Source organism: Littorina saxatilis, linkage group LG2 (genome assembly GCF_037325665.1).
Source record: "Littorina saxatilis isolate snail1 linkage group LG2, US_GU_Lsax_2.0, whole genome shotgun sequence".
Lineage (NCBI taxonomy): Eukaryota > Metazoa > Mollusca > Gastropoda > Littorinimorpha > Littorinidae > Littorina > Littorina saxatilis.
Window position 1 is genome coordinate 20099706 of NC_090246.1, and position 16606 is coordinate 20116311.

The 16606-nt window shown below is 41.5% G+C and overlaps 2 protein-coding genes across 9 annotated transcripts in view; one reads left to right on the top strand and one right to left on the bottom strand.

Annotated features, from left to right (window-relative positions):
• Positions 1-6585, top strand: part of LOC138958431 (ubiquitin carboxyl-terminal hydrolase 7-like) — a 33193-nt gene extending 26608 nt beyond the window's left edge. For all 4 annotated transcript variants that reach the window (XM_070329580.1, XM_070329577.1, XM_070329579.1 and 1 more), the window contains exons 29-33: positions 450-618; positions 3058-3105; positions 3576-3647; positions 4071-4167; positions 5240-6585. In XM_070329580.1, coding sequence (XP_070185681.1) covers positions 450-618; positions 3058-3105; positions 3576-3647; positions 4071-4167; positions 5240-5349 — 496 coding nt within the window. In that variant the 3' untranslated portion in view covers positions 5350-6585. The remainder of the gene's footprint in view (positions 1-449; positions 619-3057; positions 3106-3575; positions 3648-4070; positions 4168-5239) is intronic.
• A 1867-nt stretch (positions 6586-8452) lies between these two features.
• Positions 8453-16606, bottom strand: part of LOC138958429 (lethal(2) giant larvae protein homolog 1-like) — a 42255-nt gene continuing 34101 nt past the window's right edge. For 3 of the 5 annotated variants that reach the window (XM_070329574.1, XM_070329572.1, XM_070329573.1), the window contains 3 exons: positions 16486-16577; positions 15615-15691; positions 8453-12924 (listed from right to left, as the gene is read on the bottom strand). In XM_070329574.1, the coding sequence (XP_070185675.1) occupies positions 12778-12924; positions 15615-15691; positions 16486-16577 (316 nt within the window). In that variant the 3' untranslated portion in view covers positions 8453-12777. The remainder of the gene's footprint in view (positions 12925-15614; positions 15692-16485; positions 16578-16606) is intronic. The other 2 variants (XM_070329576.1, XM_070329575.1) reach the window with 1 other exon arrangement.

Sequence of the window (16606 nt, forward strand, 5' to 3'; positions counted from 1 at the left end):
TTTGTCGGGACACAATGATGACTGTATACTAGGCTAGAGTTTTTGACAGCTGCTGGCTGTATGAAGATTGGTGATCTGAGTGTCTCATCATTGTTCTAGTGAAGATGTTTGTTGTTGCTGTTGTCGATTCACACAAAGAACAGAGATTATGTTGCGAGGTCTGTTTCTCTTAGACAGGGAGTTTACCAGATTTTTGGAATCCCCTTCATGTGAATTTTTGTTTCCAAGACTCTTTTTCCAAACCCCACGCTGTACACTGCATTGATGGAGGAGTTTCACTAGTTACTGTGATGAAAGTATGAATTTGTGTGGTGAACAGTTAGGCTTCTGTGTTAGGCAATACTGATTTACAAAGTGGCCTGTGGCTTTTAAATAAAACCCTTTTTGTCCTTATTGCTGCTTTTTGACAGTTTTGGAAAGATATGAGCAAGAAATGTGTATGTGTGCAGGTTGTTGGAGATCATCAGCTACAAGATCCTGTCGGTGCAGCGTGAGGACATTCCCCTGGAGCAGCTGTCGGTGGGGGGCACGCGCACCTTCCGTGTGGAGGAGATCCCCGGCGACGAGGTGACGATGGCCGAGGATGAGCTCCTCATACCTGTGGCGCACTTTCACAAGGTGGGTCTACAGGCTTGTCTGGTTCTGCTCCTAAACCCAGCGCCCAAAACAAGACCATGTCTGTAGCCACACATAGTTAAACCTTCACTTGTCAAATTTAGAGGTGGAGTTCATGTAGAATAACAGAACATTTTTGAAACTTTAGTATAATGGGTTGTTGTCGGGGTTTTTGGTGCATGTGCCTGTTAGAGCAGATAGTGTGTTTTTGATTCATGATATGTTTCATGTAAATTAAAAAGAAAAAAAAGGGAAACTAAAACTTTCGGGGGATGGGAGGGGAGATAAAAGCATGGCAAGTGTGTTTTGACATGGTGTCTGGGTTAAACTTTTCTAAAACATCTGACACAATGATGACTGCATACTAGGCTAGAGTTTTTGACAGCTCAGGCTGTATGAAGATTGGTAATCTGAGTGTCTCATTCAACCATTGTCGAAAAGCGGAAAGCTATAAAACTTTAAGGGAACTTTTGTGTGTTTGTTGTTGTAATTGTTGTTTATGTTGACAATTCACATTGGGTGAGGTCCACCCCCCCCCCCCCCCCCCCCCCCCCCCCCCCCCCCCTTTCCCCGTCGCGATATAACCTTGAACGGTTGAAAACGACGTTAAACACCAAATAAAGAAAGAAAGACATTGGGTGAGGTGGTCAGTTGGTAGAGCACTGGACATGTGATACTCGGCATCAAATCCAGGCAGAGACAGACATAGGCCAGGTTTATGTGATTACATGTACTTAAGAGATGGTATATATTTCCCAGCCCCTGTGAAATGAAATGGTTCAGGCATGTTTGACACAATGATGACTACATACTAGGCGGATTTCTGACAGCTCAGGCTGTATGAAGATGTTGATCTGAGTGTCCCATTGTAAACATGCAGGTAAAAGAACTCAAAAGTTTGAGCGAGTGTGTGTCTGTGTGTGTGTGTTTCACATGGAGATTCAAGACTTGTGATCCTTGTGTCATGGGTTCAGATCTAGGCAGGGACTGACACTGGTCAGCTTCATGTTATTACTAAAAGGTGGTGTCCATGTCCAACCCCTGTGTTAATGCTATGGCACGGAAAACAGTCATTCTGCCACAAGTTCAGGTGGCTGATTATGCCTTCACAAACACACACCAGGGAAGGGTGACTCTTGTTGCTGCTAGTTTTCCATTTTGAGCAAGTGACCCAAATTGTACAGCAGTGGGATGATAAAGTAGTGAAATGATATGGTTCATGGGTTCGAATCTAGGCAGGGACTGACACTGGTCAGCTTCATGTCATTTCTAAAAGATGGTGTCCATGTCCAACCCCTGTGTCATGGCTACGGCATGAACAAGGTCATTCTGCCAGAAGTCAAGGGGACTGATTTGACCTTAAAACACTCGGTAGCTCGACTCTTGTTTGCTGCTAGTTTTCCATTGGGAGCAAGCAACCTAAATTGTACAGCAGTGGGATGATAATGTAATGAAATGATATGGTTCATGGATGATTGACACAATGATGACTGCATACTAGGCTAGAGTTTTTGACAGCTCAGGCTGCATGAAGATTGGTAATCTGAGTGTCTCATTTAGCCATTGTCGAAAAGCTATACAACTTGGAGTGAACTTTTGTGTGTTTGCTGTTGTGGTTGTTGATGTTGACAATTCACATTGGGTGGGGTGGTCAGTTGGTAGAGCACCAGACTTGCTATACTTGAGTTCGAATCCAGGCAGAGACAGACACGTGTCAGGCTTATGTGATTATGTGTACTTAGAGATGATATCGATTTCCCAGACTCTGTGAAATTAAATGGTTCAGGCATGTTTGACACAATGATGACTACATACTAGGCGGATTTCTGACAGCTCAGGCTGTATGAAGATGTTGATCTGAGTGTCTCATTGAAAAAGTACAGGTAGAAAAGCTATACAGTTGGAGCAACGTTTTGTGTTGAAGTTGTTGATGTTGACGATTGACAAAGGGTGGGGTGGCCTGGTAGCTCTGTTGGTAGAGCACTGGACTTGTCATCCTCATGTCAGGGGTTCGAATCTAGGCAAGGACTGACACTGGTCACCTTTCTGTAATGACATACGGAAAGGTGGTGTGCATTTCCAACCCCGTTGTCATGGCTACGGCATGAACAAGGTCATTCTGCCAGAAGTCAAGGGGACTGATTTGACCTTAAAACACACTCAGTAGGTTGATTCTAGTTGCTGCTACTTTTCCATTGGGAGCAAGCAACCCACATTTTACAATGGTGGGATAATAAAGTAGTGAAATGATATGGTTCATGGATGTTTGACACAATGATGACTGCATACTAGGCTAGAGTTTTTGACAGCTCAGGCTGCATGAAGATTGGTAATCTGAGTGTCTCATTCAGCCATTGTTGAAATGCAGGTAGAAAAACTATACAGTTTCAGTGAACTTTTTGTGTTTTTCCCTAACATAGCTTTATCATCTCTTTTTCACAGGAAATGTACCAGACGTTTGGAATCCCCTTCCTGTTAAAAATCAAGCATGTAAGTAAAATATCCAGTTGAGTATTTTTAAATTAAAAAATAAAACTTTCCTGTAAATCCAAGTTGTAGGTTGAGGTTAGAAAGGAAGGAAACTAACATGCAAAGAAGCATTTTATTCATATTCATGTCTTCATTGAATGCTGTGCACATCACGCTGATTTTAGTAGAAGCACAACGTCAGATCAGTCTTTGCACACAGGAATTGTGTTAACCGGCCATTTCTGGTGTTTTACTGTTAGAAACTTCAAAACATGACTAGCATGATCTCGGTGACAGTGAACACTCTCCGCGGGAGTGTGGTTGAGGGCTGAGGTTCTCCCTAGCTCCTGAAGAATGGCACATGCTGTCAAGTTTGTGGTTGAAACTGGTCTTTCCTTTTTTGACGGAAATCCCTCACTAATTTTTTTCTTCTCTGTCTACATGTCTGATCAGCTGATAACAATACTTTCATACATGTTGGTTCCTTTCAGAATGAACCCTTCTACAAGATCAGGGAAAGGATACAGAAGAAGATTGATGTGCCTGAGAAAGAATTTGAGAAGGTATGTGTGATGTTTTAGTATGTCGCTTTCCCTGACTGTCGTATGTAGCAAGTATGTAGGATTCACCCCGCTCTTCCGTCATGAGTATTCTGAGGTTCCTGCTTCAAATGCATTCTTGTGGACTCGAGGCTTTAATTTGCACCAGAAGATGCTATTAAGTGGTACAGTCATAAATCAAATACATGGTGATGTAACAACTATTTCACGTAGAATTTTAAGGGTTTCATGGTTGTCTTTTTCTAGCTTTTATGTGTGTATGATGGACTTGAAAAATGCATATTTACTGGTCCAGCAATAAATCAGGTAGTTATAGCTAATATGGCAGCTTTATTAGGGTTCCATGGATGTCTGTTTCCAGCTAGTAGTGTGTGTGTGATGTGTTGACAAGAATGGTGTGATGCATATTGGCGTGTTTGCTTGCAGTACAAGTTTGCGGTGATCGTGATGGGCAGGCAAGAGTACGTCACGGAGGAGGACAAGCCTATCAACCTCACTCAGTTCATGCCCCAACACTTGCATGGTCAGTACAACCACACTGATTATTTCATGATTTTTGTAATAATACAAAAGTGAACAAAAATGCATGGGGCACATGAGCTTATTTTGCCATTCAGGGAGGCAAGCGGGGTGGCTGCCCTTGACCTATGCTAAGAAACATGGGCCATGGGTTTTTTCTGCCAGTCGGAAGTTTTGTGTCAGCATTTTATTCAACACGCTTTCTGTGGCCAAAACAAAATTGATTTCTGAAGTAATCATCAGAAGGAAAGATCTCAAATACAGTCAAGAATTGGACTTGCTAAAACAGTTGTACTTAATGCATTACATTAATTTGAGCAACTGTGTTGTCTGATTTTTGTAGGCACTCTTAATTCCAGTTATTAGAGGAGGGGAAGCATTATGCCCTTTCTGTTGGTATTCATGTCAAATGCATATTGGACACACACTGGCGAAGCACATGGCACGACTTGCCAAAACCATCAATACAGTGGCTGAACCAAATGGTACTTTCAACTATTGGACATGTTATCAAGGGGGGGACAGGGAGAGCTCATTGAACTTATTACCGTATTTTCCCGGTCATAAGGCGCGAGTTTAACCCCTGCCCCTTGTATAACGAAGCGCCTAATCCCTGTATGAAATACCAGAGAGAAAAAAATTGGGAAAAAATCATGGGGAACAAAAGGTGACAAAGAACTCGCCTCCATCTGGAATACCGGTAGTTGTTTTTTTAAATTCCCTGAGCATCAAAGAGACCGCCTGAGTACCAGTCAAACAACTTGTGATAATGCATGTTTCAGCTACTAGGTACTACCCTGGCCAAGTTTCCTCTCAAGACATCAAAGAGACCGCCCCATAGGTTAAATTCGGTCACTGACCCGGTGCAGGAAGTGTTTCCTCTCTCAGATATGACAGGGGAACCACCTCTCATAGCTAAAACCGGGTCATTGACCCCTGGGAAGAAGGTCAGTGTCTATAAACAAGGCAACCCAGCTATCACAAAAGGGTAGCTTTGGTTTTGTCTGTGATTAAACATTCCATCAACATACCTTTCTTATTTTGATTTGTTCAACATGTGTAACTATGTTCAACAGGCAACCACAACATGCAGGCCCGCCCCTGGCTAGGCATCGACCATGTGAACAAGACGGCCAAGAGAACACGCTACAGTTACCAGGAGAAAGCCATCAAGATCCACAACTGACGTGCCCGGCGTGCCTCGCCTTGTGTCTGTGTGTCTTGTCGGTGCTGTATGTCTCGCCTGGCTCTCGAGGCTACCACACCCCACCTGCCTGGCAGCTCTCTCTCTGCTTTCTCCTCAACTACTGCAGTTCCCGAGAGGTGTTATTTTCTGCCGTCATGGCTTTTTGTGTTTTGTCCCCCCTCCCCTTTCTCCTGGACTTTAGACCCCCAGGGCTTGGGGCTGGGTGTCCTTCTTGTGTGTCAGTCCACACACTTTATCGTCAGTATGCAAAATACTGTTTGCGCCATGCACTCGTTGGTCTGCAGCCTCCATACTCCTGAGTTTCGCATCTGTGCTTACTTACTACTCGGGCATTCACTTAGGTACATACAGGGCACACACACACATACACACACACAGAAAGATCAAATTGAGGTGATCAGGTGGACGGTAGGTTGTGAGTAACTGCAAGGCAAAGCAGAGATGCGCATTTAAAAAAAAATTATTCTGAGTATTTCTGTGGCTGTTGTGTCAACGTTGTGAGGATATTGGAATGGGTTAAAAAAAAATGTAAGTGTAAAAAAGTGATGGTCACAGCTTGTGTGGCAATGTGGCCGGTGATATTTTTTTCCAGGGAAGACTGCAAACTGTGCTGTGGTGTCCTGTTTCTTGGCTCCCAATGAAACTGAGAGAGAAGAGATGTGATTTGAACTGCAGAGAACTGGCCCACAGCTAGTGTGAAACCACAGGTTGTTTCTACTCGTGCCTGTCATATTGTGCTGGTGCAGATATCAACCAGCACTTCGTCTATCCAAAGTCACTACTGAGAACATTTGCGCCTGGACACCTGCTCTGTTTTCTAAGCAATTGAGACAATTTATTATCCATTCAGAAGATTTAGTTTTCCACAGGGTTTTTTTTTTTTTTTTTTTTGGTGAATGAACTTTTGAAGAGGGGAGAAAAATAAGATTTATATTTGTGGCACGCAGCGTGACATGACTGAGAGAATTTTAAGCTATGCGTCGAGAAACATGCGTGTCTAATGAATGTTGTGCTTGTGAGTGGCGTTGTTTTTGGGGGACCCCTTTTGTACATGGCATGTGTTGTTTGTGGATGTGAGCGTGTGTTGTGAGTAGGTGCGAGTGTTTTCAGTGAGTGTGGAATGCTTGAATGAGTGAAACGGGCCACCCAGCTGTGATGAATGGATAACTTTTTAGTGCAACTTTGACCTGAATAAAAATCAGAAGAGAAATGCCCTGTATTGTGTTTTGGCTTATATTTGAATGTATGATGATGAACGAGCCTTGCATGGCTCAGAGTAAAGTTTGTTTCTGGCAACCCAGCTTGGCTTGGAATTTTCTTGTGATGATAAACTTTTAGGGCAATGATCTGTGGTTTGGGTCACGATAACAAATGCTTAAGTGCTGACCACCTGCGCCTTTTGAGTTGTTACCAGAAACCAACTTTATGAGTGTGGGTGTGTTTGTGAGACTGTATGTACAAAGTATATATGTGAGACTTCTTTGTGTGCATGCAACACACACGAGTGAGTTTGGACAAATGAAGTGGTTCAAACGTCCACACATGTAATAAAAACTTCATTAGCAGTCTAGATGCAAGTAATATATTTTATTCTGTCATTCCATTTTCTGTCAAAGCTTGTGGCAATAATTACTTGCAACTCGCTCAACAGCAGGGGTGGGATTTCTTCCGTCCCTGACAGATTTCCGTCCCAGGAAGAATGTTGGCAAAAATTTTTTTTATACCTTTTATTCCTGGTAGCTGCTGTTTTCACTCAGTCAACAGAAGGTCACCATAACCAAATTGAGTGACATGTAGGGGAGCAGTTATGTCATGTCATCCTTGCCAATGTGGCATCTTAGTTGCTATCTATTTGAAATCTCTGATGATAAAATCGTTTATTTAACGTCACTGTAAAAACATTGGCGACATTTGTCTTAGATTAAAAACACACACAGGCGCCCACACAAACTTTCCCTTTATGTACAGTGGTTCACCACCCTCCCCCCCTAAGATGTTACTTTTGTGCATCACCAATTTTAAGATTTTGTTTAAGCTCATAGGGGTTTCTCAAAAACCTTCTTGAAATGTGTTTACCACTTGTTTTTGTAGACCCCCTAAGCAAGAGTGATACAACCAAACATCTTCAAGTATAGAGGTTTTTGATTGTGTGCATTCTCAGTTCTTCAGTCGTTCGTGTTAATCCTCGTCAGATTAGGGCAACCCTAATACAGGCGATACAGGTAATACACCCTATTAAAGGCGATTACTTCTTGGAATAATAAGCAGGTTGGGCGTTTCTAGTATCCGACACTTGGCTCTGGCAATTGCAGTATCCTTGTTTATGCTTCTGGTTTTAAGCTTTTAATCTTCACTTGGCCTGTTCATGTTTATGCTGGTTTTTGAGTCACTTGAGAAAAAGTGACTCTATGTAATCGGTCAGTGTTAGTCTGTCCGGCCGGCCGTCCGTAGACACCACCTTAACGTTGGACTTTTCTCGGAAACTATCAAAGCGATCGGGCTCATATTTTGTTTAGTCGTGACCTCCAATGACCTCTACACTTTAACGATGGTTTCGTTGACCTTTGACCTTTTTCAAGGTCACAGGTCAGCGTCAAAGGAAAAATTAGACATTTTATATCTTTGACAAAGTTCATCGGATGTGATTGAAACTTTGTAGGATTATTCTTTACATCAAAGTATTTACATCTGTAGCCTTTTACGAACGTTATCAGAAAAACAAGGGAGATAACTACCCTTTTCTGTTCGGCAACACACAACTTAACGTTGGGCTTTTCTCGGAAACTATAAAAGTGACCGGGCTCAAATTTTATGTGAACGTGACTCATTGTGTTGTGAATAGCAATTTCTTCCTGTCCATCTGATGCCTCATATAATATTCAGAACTGCGAAAGTGACTCGATCGAGCGTTTGCTCTTCTTGTTTCTTTCTTCTTTTCCTCTGGACTGCTAGTGTTTGGGATCTGCCTCGGTCACATTTCCCAACCCATTAAACCCCACTGGAGCGTTACATTTCTCACACACACTGTCACACACACAAATCGTTACATAAACACATACAAACTAACTCCCAACATCAAAACTACTGGACATACATTTTTTATTGCAAAGTATCCACAATCATAAAAATGTGTCATTATAAAAGGCATGTAAATTGGTTGATTAAAAACACTGGGAATCACAGTTGCACAGTTAGAGTGCCAGGACGTGTGATACAAAATATTCTTTAAAAGCTGGTGACGAGGGCAAAGCCAATTAGCTAAGTGTGAGCAGCCAATTAGCGAAGTGTGAGAGAGATTACAAAGGCTGTGGTTACACAGTCAACCCAGCGGCAGTCACAACCCTGTGAAAACGTGATAGTGAACTATCGAGCCCCCCATGTTTCAAAGCTATTCTCTCACAGCTAATTTCCCACCAGCATCAAAAAGCTGCAACTGCAGTGTATTTTCAACCTCACAAAGCCATATTGTGTTTGCACATATACCATAAAGCCTTTGTTAATCCAATGCATTCTGCGAGAAAAGCTACTGCGCTCACTTTGCCAAAGTTTGCTACCTACACCCAATGCTACAAAGCAGAAACAGAGTGAATGACCAAGTCTGTTTTCACGACACAGAATGTTGAAAGGCAATTCATTTTTCTGTATTAACCACCACACACCAGCCAACCTCATCTGTGACAACTATGTTCCATCATACAACACTGTAATAAGCTGGTCTACTTAGGAACAGGCAAACCTGAAATTGTCTGTTCTAACAATCTTGTGGTGGTCTTGAGTTAACTGGTGGTGTTTACGCGTAAATTCTAGCTCAGCAAATTGACTATCAAAAAGTGCCATCAACTGCAGAAAGCATGCTTGCACTTGCAGGACTATAGAACATTCAACTGGGAGTAATGCTCCTAGCACCAGCACTATAGCTAAAGCCTTCATGACTTCAAAAACAGCCTGCAAACTACAAAATGCATCCGAAAGAGAATTACATGTATTTCCACTGCTACTACTAAGCCGCTTTGCTAGCACCAATGTCTACAACCTACATTGATAGATCTGTGATGGCCTTTACTACCTATAAGCAACTGTTCGCCCTGCACCCATAATTGTAAGAAAAAAACATACAATGTTCAACTGTCACTTTCACTCAAATGTCAATACATGAAAGGATGTTAATGTTAGCAATTACAAAGGCAAGGGCAGTAGCTGGGTAGCAGGATAAATGAGAAATTTAACATGTTCTTATGTGAACACAAATTTCATGTAAGTGAATTTAAAATGAGTGACAATGAGCCGTGATAGCAAAAATAGCAAAATAAAAATGAAAGCTTTCACATTTTGCACACATTTACTCCACTGGCCTGTTCAGAAGCAGCACAAAAACACAGATCATGCTACACGTTTCAGCCACAACTCCAATCTAAAATTTCTGGTAACAAATATTTCATCAAAATAGAATTGGATTTTTCTCCGATTGATCATCAGGTGAATCAGAAAGCACAAAAAGTAGGAGAATCCACGAATGAACAGCAAATTTTCCCAATGTCTCACGATCATTTAGCACACAAAAAGAAAAGAAGACATAACACTTTGAGCAAACACAATGAAGCAGTGTAAAGGTAACTGGAAACAATCTCAGTCTCCGGTCCATGCTGTTGATCTTCCTCAGTCACACTTTGCGGCAAATTCTCCACAGCAAGCCGTGAAAAGTCAAAGGCACCAAAGTACGGAGTGTTTTCATGATATACAGCAGAGACCACCCTGTAGTGTTTGCCTCACAATCACACTGGATCTAACTTGCAAAAGCAAACCAACTCACAAGTAATACTGACTAAATGTTTCCAAGTGTATGTCCATATGCGTGGATACTACTCAAATGATATATGCATAAAATAAAATCCTACATCAGCAAACCCAACCACCAAGAAACCTTCCAAAGTCAAACTGAACGCACACTTGGAAGAAACAACGAAGGTGTCGAGTCACTGCTTAGTGCAGGAAGGAAGGAAGAAACAACGAGGACTAAGACAATACTAATAAGGCCACAAAAAAAAGTTGTATGTTTCTGGTCACCCGACCCTACCTAGTTTTTTCCCGCCGACCCTAGACTTTTTTTAATTGCATTTATAAAAAATAAAAAAAAGCAAAATAAAAGCGTCAAAACGAAAGCAACAGACGGCAGACGACACAAGGGGGATAACCCCGCATCCCTTTTGTCTCATTTGTTTAGTAGTGTTGTCTTTCTCTTTGTATAGTAAGTCCGGTCTCTTTGCGTCACTGTATAGTTATTTTCTACCCTGACCAAAAAACAAAAACAAAAACAAAATCCCTACCTACCTACCCTATTTTTTTTAGCCATGTTACCAGAAACATACAACTTTTTTGTTGTTGGCCTAAAGCAAACAACAACAAAAGTCAACACCACACAAGTTTTAAAAGGAAAGGTAAAAGTGTTAATTGCTTAATTGCTGCCACGTAATACAACACGAACAAAAAATCTCACAAACTCTGTACACAAACCGGTTGATGTGCTTCTTTTATACATGATAAGCCTTGAACTGGTAAGTCGAATGCGAGTTCACACAAAGCCAGCGAGCCTCACTCCCGAACCAGAGGGATGGCTAGCAGACAAATGTAAATAGCCGAAGTAAAAATAAGACATGCGGAACATCTTTGTACAGGCAAGTAATACGAGCAAGTGAACCTCAACAAACTTCTTATAAGTATAACATGTGGTTTTCTTTCAGAATGTCAGTAGTAGTAATACTGCCATTACTAACACATGGTGTCGGAAAGCATCTAGGATGGAAGCATGCTAGCTGGCTACATTTTTTAGCAGAATTTTCAATTTATTTTTAGTCAGCAGACATTCTGTTCTATCATTAGAAAACAAATGATCAAGCTAAGCTTTTTGTATGAAATGAACCCCAAGCTACAAACTACGCAAATGGTTTTGATATCTAGAATGGTAAAAGTGGAGAAAAAAACAAAAAAACATGAAGTTGTACCAAGGTTCAGCTTTCGAAAATAGAAAAAAGGAGCATAAAAAGTACCAATGAAAATGCAACAACGAATATCAGCTGACAAGTTCTATAATGAATCATTCAAACCCTCTCTCTCAATCTCATGAAGTCACATCTGTGACTGGCAAAGCTTTAAATGCATTAAATGGTTCCATTCATTGCACACTTCTGTTTAGCGGATGATACTGATAGCAACACTTAACCTGAACACGAGATTTCACAAAGCAAGCCCAGTGACATTTCATTCACCCAGTTTCATCCGTTCATTGTGGTCTGCACACATGGAATGGACTGCTATCAACACAGGGATGAATACATCAAAATACAGACAAACCATTCTGTACACAATGATCAAAGGCATGACTGCCCCTGACAAACTGCATTGAGCACTGATTAAAACAACGAAACAAGTGCAAATAAAATGATCTTGTGCCAGTCAGTCAAACAAAAAGTCTTCTGAAAGAAATCTCAACGTTCCGCATCTTTTCCTACTCTAAAAGCAAGGCCACTATCCCAATCCATAGACATCATTCCAACTCGCTCCCCAGTAAGAGGAAAAACTTGCATCATCTAACGCAAACTTTTGTTTAAAAATGAGCTACAACCACAAAATCCAACCACCACTGGTAGAAATAATACAGAAAAACGGTGAAAGGCAGGCAGTCAGATCAACAAAATGGGACCAATGATGGCATTCAAGATTTGCAAACAAAAAATGTGGCAGTGCTTCGATTCCCTTGTGTGTTAATGGCAATCTGGACATCAGAGGGTATAACGGGTCTAGTACATTTTTTTAATTTTAAACGACCTTCCCATTCCAGAATTACTGCATCAGACAAAAGAAGGGGGAAAACCCCCAGTGGATTTAATTGACAAAGAACTGTAAAGGAATCGGACCAGGTGGAATGGAAATGTGACGCTCAGTGATGGATTGAGCGCTGGCAGTTTGACACTGAAGGCGAGGGGCAGTGTTGAAAAGGCCGCGACGACACTGGAAATACTCCGTTACCATGGTAACCACCAGTTCTATCCAATCTGCTGAAGGCGTCACTCTGATAAGCACATCACAAGAATCAACATCCACCAAGCTCTGTGTTCCCCGATTCATGAACAAAATCACCAAAAATCCAAGTACATCAGCACAAATAGAAGCAATGCATCCTACCACTTTTTTTTGTCTTCAATTTTTTTTCCCCGTTTTCTTCCACGTCTATCCTTGCCTAAACCGTCTATCCTTGCCTAAACCGTCATTCATGTCTTGTGTCCACTAATGGAGTCTTCAGCGGGGCTTGCTAATCTACAGCACCTTGCGTGGTACACACAGCGCGCTAGTCCTCTCTCTGCCTCCCACAGAAGAGAAAGAGCAATGCGGCTGCAAAAGACAGATAACTGTCTAGATGGCCTCCTGCACGGTAGTTGTGATGGTAGACTTGGCATCTCCCATCAGCTTCTGTTTCAGGAGGGCAGGGTCATCCCCTGCGGCAGCAGCCAGCATGGCCTCTTGGAGCTTATCCACAATCTCATCAACTGGAGAACTAGGCTGTAACATAAAAATACATCACATCAAGTTGAATATTTGGTAACTGCTTAGATAAGACTTTCTTGTTGGTTTTTTTCGACTGCAAGGCTTTTTTCTTTTGGGGGAGGGGGGGGGGGGATTTTTTTATCACTTTAACTTTTCCAAGTCAAATATACTATCATAAATTGTTGGTTGGAAAGACGAAGTCCCCTCCAGATGCTTTTGAGAAATAATGAGACCACCCGTCAGATAACATTTTATATTGTCCCATGCGGTTACCCTCATGGAAATTCAAAGTAAATAGAAAAACAAGAAGAGCAAACGCTCGATCGAGTCACTTTCGCAGTTCTGAATATTATATGAGGCATCAGATGGACAGGAAGAAATTGCTATTCACAACACAATGAGTCACGTTCACATAAAATTTGAGCCCGGTCACTTTTATAGTTTCCAAGAAAAGCCCAACGTTAAGTTGTGTGTTGCCGAACAGAAAAGGCTAGTTATCTCCCTTGTTTTTCTGATAACGTTCGTAAAAGGCTACAGATGTAAATACTTTGATGTAAAGAATAATCCTACAAAGTTTCAATCACATCCGATGAACTTTGTCAAAGATATAAAATGTCTAATTTTTCCTTTGACGCTGACCTGTGACCTTGAAAAAGGTCAAAGGTCAACGAAACCATCGTTAAAGTGTAGAGGTCATTGGAGGTCACGACTAAACAAAATATGAGCCCGATCGCTTTGATAGTTTCCGAGAAAAGTCCAACGTTAAGGTGGTGTCTACGGACGGCCGGCCGGCCGGACAGACTAACACTGACCGATTACATAGTCACTTTTTCTCAAGTGACTCAATAATTATTAATAAAAGAAATAAATAAAGTGCCCGGCCCCTGTCTCAGATTGTAATGTGTGCGCTGAATGCCTTTGTTTTCCCCCAAATTTAAAGCAAGTTGTTTAATTTCCATGTTTTTAAACTGTTCTTAATGTGTGGAGTACGGAAGTGGAAATGCACATTATGTGCAAGATTCAAACTTCTACCAATTCCAGCTCTACAAATAAAAAGAGGTGCAACAGAAATCTGCTAAACCAAGAAACCCAAAAGTGTGCTAAGAACCATGTCCCAGATATTTTACAAAATATTTGAAATTATCTCCACTTGCATGACACATTACAACTGAATGGCCAACAATCTGGCTACTCGATCACAACTGTTCAAGGTATGAGAGAAGATGCAGCCACCACTATTCAAGCCTTTTTGTCTTTTCCTTTTTTTGTGTTTATTAAATATTTAAACTCAGACATCCGTCTTTCCATGATCAGGGAATGAGGAATGATGGGTAATGCGGGCAGGGAAATGAATAGATGTGGCAACCAAAATCTACTACAATACAACAGCAAATAGACTTTCTGCGCACAATAAAAATACTGTTTGCATTTTTTCAGTTGACTGAATGCCAAACTTGTGAACGACATGCTGCGTATGCCTTTTTCAATTAAAGATCTGAAGAAGGACAACATCAAACGTTCTTTCGTGAACTCTGATCCCATTGTCAATTCTGCTGTGAAATTCTTCCAACTCTCCCTTTTTGGAAAACATGGTCCTAAATTTGTAAACCACAAGGTCTCTTTGAATCAACAGTTTTTTACTCAAAAGCATCTAGTTGTGTCAGTAAATAAACTACAATCGATCAACCAAACAAGTAACATGTGTTGCAAAAAGAAATGCAGATAACATCAAGTTGAAGGCAAGAACAAAGGCCCTTTCTCCATAGAAAAAATACAAAAACTTATCAGCAAGCGTTACCTGAGAAAGTCAGAGCTACAGATCTTGTTTAGAAGCCGAATACAATGCATTTTTAATTTTAAGTTAAAGCGATTGAAAGCATGGTTGATGAGACATCAAAACACAGGAACACACAAAGTTTGGGGGGGGGGGGGGGGGGGCTGTTCAAAAGCTATGCAGAAAGCTGAGAGCAAGGGAGGGGGCTGGGACTTATATGTGTGCAAACCTTTTACCAGAAGGAATGTCTTGAGAAATGAGAATGGATGAAACTTATCCAGTCGACAAGGGAGCGATACATTTTTAAAACAAGTTTTCTTTAAGAGAGATCACGTGACTAATGCCTTCCTGAATCACAAAAATTGTCATGCAGAGAGGGGAAAGGATTTTGAGGAAAAGCAAACAACCTGTTCATGGTATGGTAAGGGACAGACAAGTCTTGAAAATAACAGCACGTGGGGAAAAGGTTGAGCAATATGATCAAGGACCATTCTGTTGGTTAACTTGCATGGCACAGAAAGGCAAGGTAAGAAATACATTCAGATCAGGTTCCATGCAGTCAAGAAAGCAGAAAAAGCAAGACAAGGCGCTGGGGGACCACTTCCTTACATCATGCTGTAAGGGCAGGAAAAAGGGAGACACTCCAGTGCCAGACCGAGGTTAGGGAGAATAGGAGGGGAAAGGCATGCTACGACAAGCATTATTAAATGTTGTCAAGACAAGACAACACAGCACAGAAAAAGGACAAGAAAAGCAAATGCATTTTCCGTTCATTCAACATAGTGAAGTCCAATGAGGGCCAAGAAGAAAGGAAAGGGAGGAAAACAAGTCCAGTCAATGTGTGGAGGAATTATTATTAAATGTGTTAAAGATGAGGGTTGGAGAGAGGGATGTCTGAGGACACTGTGACGTGGCCTGCACCTTTTCTCACCTCGTCAGTGCCGTTAGTGCCATTAGTGGCCGGCCCGTTAGTCTCGGGGATCTGCTCTTCTGCTTCGCCGTTCTCCACTGCCAGGGCAAAAACAACCAACAGCGTCATTCTCAGCTACCATAAGCTTTTCGTTCACACACACACACACACACACACAGAACATCAACAAACTAACACGCATTCAAGCAAGCTAAGACTCAGTTTTCTTTCTTTGGCATTCAAAATTGCAATGAAAATGTATGATGACGAGAAGCTAACTGAAACTAGGGCAGATGAAAATGGAATCAGACCCAGAAAAGTTAAATGGAACTACTTATCAATAAAAAGAATGTTCTATTTGCTATGGTCTAGACAATATTCAAAAGACAGACTGCTATTAATACTATGCTTGCTTACCTCTAAAGTAATAGACTTGGTTACCTCTAGGTAACTTCTTGACCAAAATATAAAACGTTTGATGTAAAATATATGTCAAGCCTTTTCACTAAAAATTGTTAGGTAATCTCTTAAAGTATTGTTACACAGACTAACAACAGCTTAATCTGGATTGACAAAATGACAATAAAGCAACATCTATTAGATCAAAAGCCTTCAGAAATCTGTATGTCTTTTTGGCAAGACAAATAAAATATTAAAGCAGCAACAAAAAAGCCAAGGTAATGGGAGAAGGCCGATTCTTCTGCAGACACTGTTGAGAAAACCAGTCACTGACAAGAGCAGAATCCACGGTAACATGAGGGAAGTAGAATGAGGACGGTGGAAGAGAAAGCAAAGGATTCAGCTGGTGTGGGGGAGGAGAAGGTGATGGCAGAGGAGGAGGGTGAGAGGAGGAGGGTGGAGGGTGGGGGAGCCAAAAGACAAGATGACCAACCTGTGACATCTGGTGGCAGAGGTGAGGGTGCTGTGACAGTGACCACAGTGGTGTCCGTGGTGATCATGGTCGTTGTCTGGTTGTTCTCCGCACTGCAAACAACATCAGCATTACAGTCAAC